Genomic DNA, 12,346 nt, shown 5'->3' on the forward strand with positions numbered 1-12,346 from the left:
AACTACAATCCTCAAATTTCAGCCTCCTGAGTAGCAAGGAGGCATGAGTTACTTGCTCTATTTAAGATCTTTTAAGAGTAGTAAAAACAGGAAATGGGGGCTGGGAAGGTGGCTCAGTGGTAGAGTGCTTGCCTTGCAAGCATGAGGCCCTGGGTTCGATTCCTCAGCACCACATAAGCAGAAAAAACCAGAAGTGGCGCTATGGCTCAAGTGGTAGAGTGCTAGCCTTGAGCTGAAGAGCTGAGGGACAGTGCCAAAGCCCCAGAGTTTAGGCCCCATGACCGGGGGAAAAAAACAAAAACAGGAGATGTCAAGATATATTTAAAGCAGAAAGTTCTGCTGGAAAACAGTGACTGATGCCTGTAATCCTAGCTACTCAGGAAGCCAAAATCTGAGGATAGTGGTTCAAAGCCAGTTTGGGTAAGAAATTCCATGAGATTTTCATCTCCAATTAAACACACACATACACATTCAACCAGAAGTGGCTTGAGCTGTGGCTCAAATGGTAGACTGCTAGCCTTGAGTATAGTAGCTTAGGGACAATGCCCAAGCACTGAGTTCAAGCCTAAGATAGGCTCATTAAAAACAACAACAACTGGCGGGGGGTGGGGGGGGGGGTGGGGGGGGGGAGATATGGAAAGGGATGGGAAGGGCAAACAAAGGAGAAGGCAACAATGCTTGATAAGAAATGTACTCATTACCTTGTTACCTTGTCCATGCAATTGTAACCCCTCTGTAAGGTATTTTCACAATTAAAAAAAGAAAAAAAAAAACAACAACAACAACAAAAACCAACAAAACAGAAAATTCAATGCTCAAAAATTTTCTATAAAAAACTAAGGACTAGGGGCTGGGAAGGTGGCTCAGTGGTAGAGTGCTTGCCTTGCATGCATGAGGCCCTCGGTTTGATTCCTCAGCACCTCATAAGCAGAAAAAGCAGGAAGTAGGGCTGAGGCTCAGGTGGTAGAGCACTGGTCTACAGCTGAAGAGCTGGGGGATAGCGCCCAGGCCCAGAGTTCAGGCCCCACAACCAACAACAACAACAAAAAATAATCATACCATTAAAAAAAAAAAAAACTAAGGACTAGGATCTACAATCTAAATGGTATAATATGGTACATACTTAAGTGAATTGATGCCTCAACAATTTGCAATATATTACAATCAGGAATAATCAACATTATAATATAAAAATAAAACCAGGAGTCCAATGAATAAACATGAGAAAATGTTCAATTTGTTGTGTGAAAAAAGCAAAACAGAAGCTTAATTATGTTATTCTGACTACTTAAAACATACACATATGGACTAGTCAGAAAAGAATACATACACCATGAGGTCTGGTGGAAGAATTCTAAATGAGATTCTTTTTAATTGCTACAATGCTGCTTTATGAGAAATTGGGGCGAAGGGGATAAAGATGTTATAGCCATACTGTTCCCCAACTATTATACACAGAATCATCTCAGTGTGTCTGCAACTCAGAGCAGAGAGCATACCAGAGAGATGGTTTGCCAAGCACCACAGAGACCCTAGCAGTACCAGGAAAAGGACCATGCTGCTGCTGGCTGTGTGGCATCAAATGAAGGACAAACCCTTGGCTCAGAACAGTGCTGCTTTCATAAGCCCATCATTTGCTATTCATTAGCACTGGCATGCAGACCATATAAATACTAGGCAAGCACATTTTCAATTCATTAAAAATTGGGAAACCAATAAAATATTCTCTAGAGAAATAACAGTAAAATTTAGTCAGTGTTTGGGTACAGGATAAATCAAAAAGCTTTAATGCCCACAAACTAAGGAACATTGGTCCACCTTCAGGCAGGAGCAGTTAACCTTCTCCTCCTTTTAATATGACATTTCTGCACAACTAAGTTTTTCTGTTTTGTTTTACTGTTTTTAATTTTGAAAAGCATTTTCCACATAGGTCTCTAATGCAGCTTGAAATTAACAGAGTCCTTTCAATTCCTCCCTTGTGCACCAGCATGCAAGTTTGAATCTAGGAAATATCACAAGGTAGAAACAGGAACAATATTACAGAGAATAGTTTTTTGTTTTTTTTTAAAGCCTTCAAGCACTATTTATGTGTCCTCAGAACTGATTAAAATGCCACTGTCAGGGCTGGGAAGGTGGCTCAGTGGTAGCGTGTTTGCCTTGAATCCATGAGGCGTGGGTTCGATTCCTCAGCACCACATAAGCAGAAAAAAGCTGGAAGTGGCACTATGGCTCAAGTGGTAGAGCGCTAGCCTTGAGCTGGAGAGTGCCCAGGCCCAGAATTCAGGTCCCATGACCGACCCAAAAAAAAAGCGACTCTATTGTTGCTCCTTCTCCTCTGTATATACTAGCCCCTAAACGGCTTTAGCAGTCACTAGAATGTTATTATAAAGTTCTTTTCAATCAGAGATGGAGGCAGGGATGTAATAAGCTGCTTCAAGTACAATGGAATCAAAATACTATCTTCAAGAAATCTAATAGGAAAGATAGGAATGGCTGCTACTCTGAAAGGTAAATCATAGACTGCACTTTGTAAGTTAATAGATATACTAATTAGCTCAAGTTGTCCATTCTATAAATATATACACATTACACAATTCTGTCAATTAAAAAAATTAGGAAGTATACGTGGTTACCTCACAATTCTTCTATGTATAAATACAAAAAAACAAAAACAAAAAACTTTTTTGCCAGCCTGGGCATGAAAGGCCATGAAACGCTTATCTCCAATAAACCACTCAGAAAACTAGAAGTGGCACTGTAGCTCAAGTGGTAGAGCACTCACCTTGAGCTGAAGAGCTGAGGGACAGCGCCCAGGCCCAGAGTTCAAGCCCCATAACCAACCAAAAAAAAAATCTTTTTTGAAGGCAGAGCCTTGTACATGCAAGGCATGCACTCTACCGCTGAGCTACCTTCCCAGCCCAGAGCCTTGTACATGCAAAGCATTTGCTGCACCATTAACTACAACACCAGCCCAGCCTTCTTGAAAATGATTTAAAAAAAACAAACCTGAACCAAGAACCACATGTCTTAATATTAATTCCATTTGGTAGTTAATTTTAAATGTGACATAGTATATCAGGTCTCAGGAACTCACTCCTACAATGCTAAGGAGGCTAAGATCTGAGGATCACCATTCAAAGACAACTTGGCTGGATAGTCCATGAGATTCTTTTTTTTTATTTTTAAATATTGGTGATGGGGGCTGAACTCTGGGCCTGGGCACTGTCCCTCAGCTTTTCAGCTCAAGGCTAGCGCCACTTGAGCCACAGCACCACTTCCCACTTTTTTCTGCTTATATGGTGCTGAGGAATCGAACCCAGGGCCTCATGCATGTGAGGCAAGCGCTCTACCACTGAGCCAACTTCCCAGCCCTCCATGAGATTCTTAGCTCCAATTAACTACCAAAAAAGTTGGGAACAGAGCTATGGCTCAAGTGATAGAACACTAGCCTTGAGCACAAAAGCTCAAGGACAACACCCAGGCCCTGAGTTCAAGGGCAGGCATATGTGTGCCCCCTCCTCACCCACCCCCCCGCCCCCCGCAAAAAAAAAAAAAAGCCATCATATTATCTAGCTCACAAATTTAAGTGAACAGAAATGAAACTACTCTGTACACTGGAGTAGTAATCCATCATTACAACTACCAAATAAACAATGGGTGGAAGCAAAGATGGTTCTAGGAAAAGGAATTTTAACTGTGGACCTTACTGGTATTCGCAAAATTGCTAGTGCAACTCCAATTTTCTTTCTTCCTTGTACTTACCATGACAGGAGGCCCAGATTAGGAGGAGATATCCCCTTCCCTTCTTCAGTGTCTGAAGGCTCTTCTTTTTCTTATGCTGAGATCTTTTATTTAAGAAAGAAAAAAACAAAAGGGCAAAATTGGCAACAATTCTCCCCTAATTGGCCATAACCTAATTAAAAGGATTGCGTATATGAACCTGAAAACCTCACCAGAGTCAGCCAAGAAAAAGTTTAAGAATATTACCTTACTAATTCTCACTAATCAGTTCTAACCTTGATAATGTCTTTGTAAAAATCCTCCTGACCTTAATCAGTCCTTCTTCTTTTTTAAATTATTTAACTGTAAGAAAATTAGCCAGTGAACCCAAGCCCAGAGTAACTCGAGGGGCCAAGCAAGGTGCAGAAAATCAAACAAGGCAGACGACACCATGAGCTCCAAGAGAGTGAGAACCAGGCATCTGCGACGGTGAAGATGTGTAGCAAACATTGAAGATACAGTGAAGAGTGGGATTAGTGCTCAGGTCTTCCACCGTCACTGTAAGAGTGAATTCTGTAAATAATAGTATGGGGGGGGGGGGAGGAACAAATTTAAGAATCTCCTGGGTTTGACCTGTTTTCAAAAGCCCTGTGTCATGAAAGAGACAAGGGAGGGACCTCATTAATGAAAGGGTAAAATTTGGGGGTGGGTGGATACAACATGGTCCTTCGTGTTCTAGAATAAAGACCTGCAGGTCACTGCCAAAAAAAGAAAGAAAGAAAGAAAGAAAATTAGCTAGAAAATTGCATAGTTCCAAACAAACTATAATAAAAAAAAAAACAGGACTAATTTCCTAATATCTTTTATCTTCCAAATAATGTTTATTTGTCAAACTCAACCTTTCCTGGCAAAAATTAGGATATATGGGATCTTGCCATGTTTAATATTCCATAAAACACAAGTGACTTTTTGAAAAGTCTTTTAAGTAGTTGTATAAAAGGGCTTCAATTCAACAAATTAGTTTATAAGCACAATGCATCTTGATCAATGTCACCCCTTTAACTATTACTGGTTTGTTTTTTTTTGTTGTTTTGTTTCTTGGTTCCAGTCATGGGGCCTGAACTCTGGGCCTGAGCGCTGTCCCTCAGCTCTTCAGCTCAAGGCTAGCGCTCTACCACTTGAGCCAGAGCGCCACTTCCGGCTTTTTTCTTTTTGCTTATGTGGTGCTGGGAATCGAACCCAGGGCCTCAGGCATGCAAGGCAAGCGCTCTTACCACTGAGCCACCTTCCCAGCCCTATTACTGTTTTTTTTGTTGTTTTTTGGGGGAGTCAGTCATGGGGCTTGAACTCTGCACCTGGACACTGTCCCTCAGCTCTTTGGCTCAGGCTAGTACTCTACCACTTGAGGCATAGCACCACTGTTGGTTTTCTGGTGGTTCATTGGAGGTAAGTTTCACGGACTTTCCTGCCCAGGCTGGCTTTGAAACCATGATCCTTAGATCTCAGCCTCCTGAGTAGCTAGGATTACAGGCATAAGCTACTGGCGCCCAGCTAGAACTGTTTTGTTTTTGTTTTTTTTGGCTTTTTAAAAAATAACCAATTGTAACATTCCTATGATAGTAGCATAAAAATAGGTCCATAAAGGTTACGAAATACTGATGAAAATTAAAGCAATCATAAAATCAACCTGCAACTCCTTTTCTTGTATGTTTGTATTTGTTTTAAAGGGTAAGAAACACACCTGGCTTCTAGTGGCTCATGCCTATGATCCTATGAGGAGGCTGAGATCTGAGAATTGTGGTTTAAAATAGCCTTAGCAGGAAAGTTCATGAGACTTTCACCAATTAACCACACACACACACACACACACACACACACGTGTGCGCACCACGAAACCACACACACACACACACACACACGTGTGCGCACCACGAAAGTAGAGCTTTGGCTCAAGTGTTAAAGAGTGTTAAAGAGTAAAAAATCTCAAGGAAGCCGGGCGCTGGTGGCTCACGCCTGTAATCCTAGCTACTCAGGAGGCTGAGATCTGAGGATCGCGGTTCAAAGCCAGCCCGGGCAGGAGAGACCGTGAGACTCCTATCTCCAATAAACCACCAGAAAACCGGAAGTGGCGCTGTAGTTCAAGTGGCAGAGCGCTTGCCTTGAGCTGAAGAGCTGAGGGACAGCGCCCAGGCCCAGAGTTCAAGTCCCATGACCGACAAAAAAAAAAAAAAAATCTCAAGGAAAGTACCCAGGACCTGAGTTCAAGCCTCAGGAGTGCCACCAAAAAATAAAATAAAATAAAAAAGATCCAGGTGGCAGGATCACAACTGTAATCCTAGCTTCCTCAGAAGGCTGAGATCTGGAGATTGTGGCTTGAAGACAAACCATTCAGTACAACTAAATCTGCAACCAATCTGAATTAGACAGCTGCAAGGTTCCTTTTACAAGTAACGAAGAATATATATGAACTCATGCTTGGGAAATATTTAGGAGCAAAATGCAGTACCTCATTTGCAAATCCTGTAACTCACTGTGGTAGTTAATCAAAAGGAAGAAGCCTGGTGCTGGTAGCTAGAAGTCCTAGCTACTCAGGAAGCTGAGATCTGAAAATTGTGGTTCAAAGCCAGTCAGGGCAGAAAAGTCCACGAGGCTCTTAACCTCCAATTAATCAACAGAAAACCAGAAGTGGAGCTGTAACTCAAAGTGCTAACCTTGAACCAAACTGCTCAGAAGAGCACCCTGGCTCTGCGTCAAGCCACACAACTGACAAAAAGGGGAAGAAACCGAGCATTACTATTAATTATTAGCTCAACATGTCTCAATTTTTTATTGTTATAACATGATACATGTTCCTAGTAAGAAATTTTAAAAATACAAGTGTGAAAAGTAAACAAGAGCTTCTTAGAATGCTGGTGAGAAAGTAAAATGGTGCTGCCTCTTTGGAAAACTGCCAGGCAGTTTCTCAAATGATAAAAGTTACCCATTAGATGAAAGAATTCATGGCTAACTTGTCTACACAATAAAGATATGTTCACTTAAGAACATATGTATCTATTTATAGCAACACTATCTACAAAAAAAAAAAGCTTCTTTTAAAAAAGGAAATTCAAAATTAACACAGATTAAAAATTAACACAGGGAAAGCACAGATGGGGAAATCATGATTCAATGCTAACCCAAACCTAACCATTGCCCTGCTGCTCTCCCCCACCCCACCCTACCCCACCCCCCCAAAAAAAACTGCAAGACTCCATCTCAACCAATGGCTGGACACAGTGACCCACACTTGTCATTCTCAGACATGAGGAAGCACAAACAGGAAGATCACAGTCCAGACCAGGTGCTAGTGGCTCACGCCTGTAATCCTAGTTACATAGGAGGCTGAGATCTGAGCATCACGGTTCAAAGCCAGTCTGGGTAGGAAAGTTCAGACTCTTCTCTCCAATAAACCACCAGAAAACTGGAAGTGGCACTGTGGCTCAGGTGGTAGAGTGCTAGCCTTGAGCTGAAGAGCTGAAAGGCAGAGTCCAGGCCACATGCAAAGCCCCACAACTGACCAAAAAAAAACGTTCACAGTCCAGGCCAGCATAGTCATAAAACAAGATCCTATCTCAAAAAATAGCACAAGGAAGACTGAGTTCAAACCCCAGTAACATTTTTTTGTGGCTTAGTGGTAGAGTACTTGCCTAGCATGCATGAAGCCCTGGGTTCGACTGTCAATACCACATAAACAGAAAAGGCCAGAAATGGCACTGTGGCTCAAGTGCTAGCCTTGAGCAGAGAGATGCACAGAGACAGTGCCAGGCCCTGAATTCAAGACCCAGGACTGACAATAATAATAATAATAATAATAATAATAATAATAATAACAACAACAACAACAACAACAGACGTGGCTCAAATGGCAAGCACAAAGTTCAAACCCCAGTATGGTCCATCCCCTCAATCCATTTCCCACCAAAAAGAAACAGAGTAATCAAGAATGTATTTTGAACAAGCAATGGCTGTGCACACAGATGAGCTAAAGTCCTGATTTTATCATATATAGATTATGTATTCCTGATCAGAAATGCATAAGATCAAAAGTAATTTACATTTAAGTTTTTCAGGTTTGGGGATTAGGAATGTTCAACCTGTATTAACTATGACCCCCAAGAGCAAATCATGCTACTTTTTTAGTCTCAGTTTTATCTGTAAAACAAGGAGAAAAATAACTGCTGCATCAAAGAGTTGTAAGGCCTGGAGCTAACAGGTGGCTCCTGCCTGTAATCTTAGCTACTAAGAAGGCTGAGATCTGAGGATCGCAGTTCTAAGCCAGCACTGGCAGGAAAGGCCATAAGACTCTTATCTCCAGTGAACCACCAAAAAAACTGAAAGTGGTGCTGTGACTCAGAGTGGTAGAGTGCTAGCCTTGAGCAAAAAGAGCGTAGGGCTCAGTGATAGCACCAAGGCCCAGAGTTCATATATGACTGACCAAAAAAAAAAAAAAAAAGTCATAACAATCAAAGTATAGGATATATATGACATGCTTAGTATTGTTAGAAGCATAATAATAAGCATTTTAAGAATTATTACTATGTATACACAATCATAAATATGATAACATATGGTTCCATGGGTACGAACTGTATTTCATGGCCAGGCATGGTGACATACACCCTAAATCCTACCTAGTCAGGAAGCAAAGGCAAGAAGATCCAGAATTTAAGGTCAGCCTGGGCAAAGTTAATGAGACCTCATCTCAAAATTTAAAAAATTAAAGGGCTAGGGATAAAGTTAAGTGGCAATATATCTGAGTAGCAAGCTCAGGACCCTGGGTTCAATCCCAATTTTTTAAAAAACAATTTACTTTACTATATATTATACTCTGTATAAAAGAATTTTGGCGGGCTGGGAAGGTGGCTCAGTGGTAGAGTGCTTGCCTTGCATGCATGAGGCCCTGGGTTCGATTTCTCAGCACCACATAAGCGGAAGTAGCGCTGTGGCTCAAGTTGTAGAGCGCTTGCCTTGAGATGAAGAGCTGAGGGACAGCGCCCAGGCCCAGAGTTCAAGCCCCATGACGGGCAAAAAAAAAAAAAAAAAAGAATTTTGGCCAAGCACTGATGGCTCATGCCTATAATCCTAATAAACCCTAGCTACTTAGGAGACAGAGATTGCTAGAGATTGCAGTTTGAGTCTAGTTTAAGCAGAAAAATGTTCACAAGACCCTTGCCACAATGAAGGGTTGGATGTGGTAGGGTGATCTGTAACCTAGCTACTGGAAAGCTTAACATAGGTGAATTCCACATGAGCATATGCATGGAGTAAGACCCTAATATCAAAAAATAAGGAAAAATCAGGGCTGGAGATATAGCTCAGCAGTAAGAGCACCTACCTACATAGCAAGAATGAGGATCTGAGTACAAAGCCAAGTACCTCCACAAGAAAAAAAAACAACCTCCAATTTGGATAGGACAGCTTCTAACACTGTTCTGGGTGTGCACATGCATGTGCAGCTGTTTCCTTTCAACCATTTAAACAAGAGTCTCATATACTAGGCCTCTGAAAAACCTTACTTACAGTCTATGTTTATTAACTGCAAAAAAAATCTCTTACATATTCAATTTTTTTAATTGAGGAAAATTAATACTGACAGAATACCACCTCAGTTTTTGTTAACTGATTGAATTATGTTCTTCACAGCAATTTTTATCCCCTTTACTAAAGGATCCATTCCAGGATTATATATTAGATCCACTTGTTATCTCTAATCTCCTTTTATCTAGTGGCACATATTTTATAATTTAAACTGTTTTCTGGCATCCAAATTAGTTTAATAATTTTACATACTTCCCTCCAAATCTAGCTCATATTTCTTCAGGTAACAATGTAACATTTTTCACTCTAGTCGGCAAATGCCTTTAATGAATGCCTTCTATAAAATCAACCTATACACTGATTCTTAAGTTAATAGACATTTACATTATTTGGCAATGTCAATGCTTGAATACTTCAAAGCTGAATAGTATATTAGGATTACATTTCCTCTCTAAAGGCAGAATGCAGAACACTTATCCACCCCCACCAATCCCCTGGCCAAATGAAGGACAAAACTCCTATTCAGGCATCCAGGTCAAATTTCACTTTATATTTCTGAGAATTTTAACAATGGGGACCTGCAGGCTTCTCTCAGCTCAATCAACAGTACTACCTCATGATGCAACAGCTCAGACATAACTTTACAAAAGCAAATCACCATTTAATCTTCCTTGAATTGGGTATCTATCTTTCAAATACCTAGGAAAAGAGAAATTCCTCAATTCATTACTTAAAATCTTACATTTGCCAACAAGAATAGCTTGGGACATGGATTATATTCAGCCAATCTATTTTTATTCTTACCAAAACAAAAACCCTAATTAAGAGGAACTTATGGTGAAAAGGCATGGTATTCCAGGAATCTAAAGGTCATTTCTATGAACTAACAATTCAATTATTAAGATAGTTCTTACCTTCAGGGTGTTATAAATTAGAAGGCGACAGAAAATAAGGCAGACAGTAATAAGAGATGTAAATAGTAATGCAAGATACAGATATGGATTTGATATGGGTACCCAAGGAAAACTTGGTAGACAATTCTGCTTTTAATGGTGAGAAAGCAAGATTTTGAGCTACAGGACAAAAAGAGAACAAGAATAGGACACACAGCAAAATAAGACAAGAAAGTATACAAGGGAATACCTGACAGACAAGAAATAGGTCAACGTGACTACAACAAAAGATGTACTAGGTGCACAGGGAATTGGTACCTAGACACAGAAGATCTGTTTCAAGCCCACTTGCAAAGAGCCCTATATGCCACACTAAAGAATTTGGTCCCTGGTATAGAGACCAAAGGTTCCTGACAAGGAAATTATTTCAATTTAAAATTTTTAAATGAAGGGAACAATTTTTCTTTGCAATTAAAATTCCCTAGTTAAACAGAGACAAATGACAGTAAGGACTCAAAAAGGGTCAGGCACCAGTCTATGAAAAAGATACATAAGAGACAGGACAGGAATTAATAACCACATAGGAGAACTTTTCAAAACTTGTTTTTCTAATTAGATTTCACATTGTGCTGGGCATGGTGGTCTATACTTGCAATCACCAGTTGGAGGACAGGTTAGGTTACAAAGGGAGAAGAGGTGGAGGGGAAGAGGCCTCTAGTCTTGGTTTTCATATAAAGAAAATGCAAATAAAGGGCTAGGAAGGTGCCTCAGTGATAGAGTGCTCGCCCTGCATGCTTGAGACCCTGAGTTTGATTCCTCAGCACCACATAAGCAGAAAAAGCCATAAGTGGCACTGTGGCTCAAGTGGTAGAGCACTAGCTTTGAGCTGAAGAGCTGAGAGATAGCGCCTAGGCCCAGAGTTCAGGCCCCAGGACTGGCAAAAAAAAAAAGAAAGAAAGAAAGAAAGAAAGGAAGAAAGAAAGAAAAGAAAAAAAGAAAGAAAGAAAAAGAAAATGCAAATAAAACACTGAGATTCCATTTTACTCCAGTCAAGATGGACATCATTGAGACCACAAACAACAAGTGGCAAGAATGTGAAAAGAAAAAGAAACCTTAATACACAGCTGGTGGGACTTTAAACATAGTACAACCACTATGGAAATCAGCTTGAAGTTTCCTCAAAAAACTAAAAATAGCACTACTATATAATCCAATGATACCATCCTCAGACATTTATCTGAAGGAATGTGTTAAGTCAGGATATAATACAGGCCCCTGAACACTTATATTCATTGCAGCACTTACTCACAATAGCAAAGCTATGGATAGAGCCCAGATACCCTACAACTGATGAATGGATCAAGAAAATGGGGTAGATAATCACAATGGACTATTTACCCATAAAGAATGAAATTGTATCACTTGCAGGGAAACAGATAAAGTTGAAAAATGTAATACTGGGCTGGGAAGGTGGCTCAGTGGTAGAGTGCTTGCCTTGCATGCCTGAGGCCCTGGGTTCGATTCCTCAGGACCACAAAAGCAGAAAAAGCCAAAAGTGGTGCTGTAGCTCAAGTAGTAGAGTGCTAGCCTTGAACTGAAGAGCTGAGAGGCAGTGCCCAGGCCCAGAGTTCAGGCCCAATGAGCAACAAAAACAAATAATAATAAAAAATTTGTATTTGCAAGAATATTCAGAATTTTAAAAAGTAATACTAAGTAAATTAAGTTAGGCTTAAGAAGGGCAAAGGACAATTATTCCAAATGTGGATGTTATACCTAAAATACATACATATAAATGTATAAATATATATTAATATTCATAAGCACATACTAGACTCACATACACATATATGTGATCATCTGACTAAAGTATGGGATATGTACATGTGAGATTCTATGATGAAACTCTTAATTAACATGCACTTTAACAAAAAAATGTATTAAGAAGCTGAAATATTTCTTGTCTGGGGTATAGGCATTAGTAGGAGGAGGCAGATGAACTATAAGGAGGAAAGAGGGCAGATATAGACAATATATATACATGAGAAGGGCAGATATAGACAAAATATATACATGTATAAAAACAAGAGTAAAAGAACTCAATAAATGGACTTGTTAAAAATTAATTTCCCTTGTACAACTAACTGATGTCAGTATTT

At 40.1% G+C, this 12,346-nt stretch overlaps 1 protein-coding gene across 9 annotated transcripts in view; it reads right to left on the reverse strand.

Annotated features, from left to right (window-relative positions):
• Mtmr3 (myotubularin related protein 3) overlaps positions 1 to 12,346 on the reverse strand; it is a 115,508-nt gene that overhangs the window by 52,696 nt on the left and 50,466 nt on the right. For all 9 annotated transcript variants that reach the window (XM_069994556.1, XM_069994558.1, XM_069994555.1 and 6 more), the window contains exon 3: positions 3,763 to 3,845. In XM_069994556.1, coding sequence (XP_069850657.1) covers positions 3,763 to 3,765 — 3 coding nt within the window. In that variant the 5' untranslated portion in view covers positions 3,766 to 3,845. The remainder of the gene's footprint in view (positions 1 to 3,762; positions 3,846 to 12,346) is intronic.

This window comes from Dipodomys merriami, unplaced genomic scaffold (genome assembly GCF_024711535.1).
Source record: "Dipodomys merriami isolate MVZ:Mamm:240054 unplaced genomic scaffold, mDipMer1.0.p SCAF_45, whole genome shotgun sequence".
In the NCBI taxonomy this organism is placed as follows: Eukaryota; Metazoa; Chordata; class Mammalia; order Rodentia; family Heteromyidae; genus Dipodomys; species Dipodomys merriami.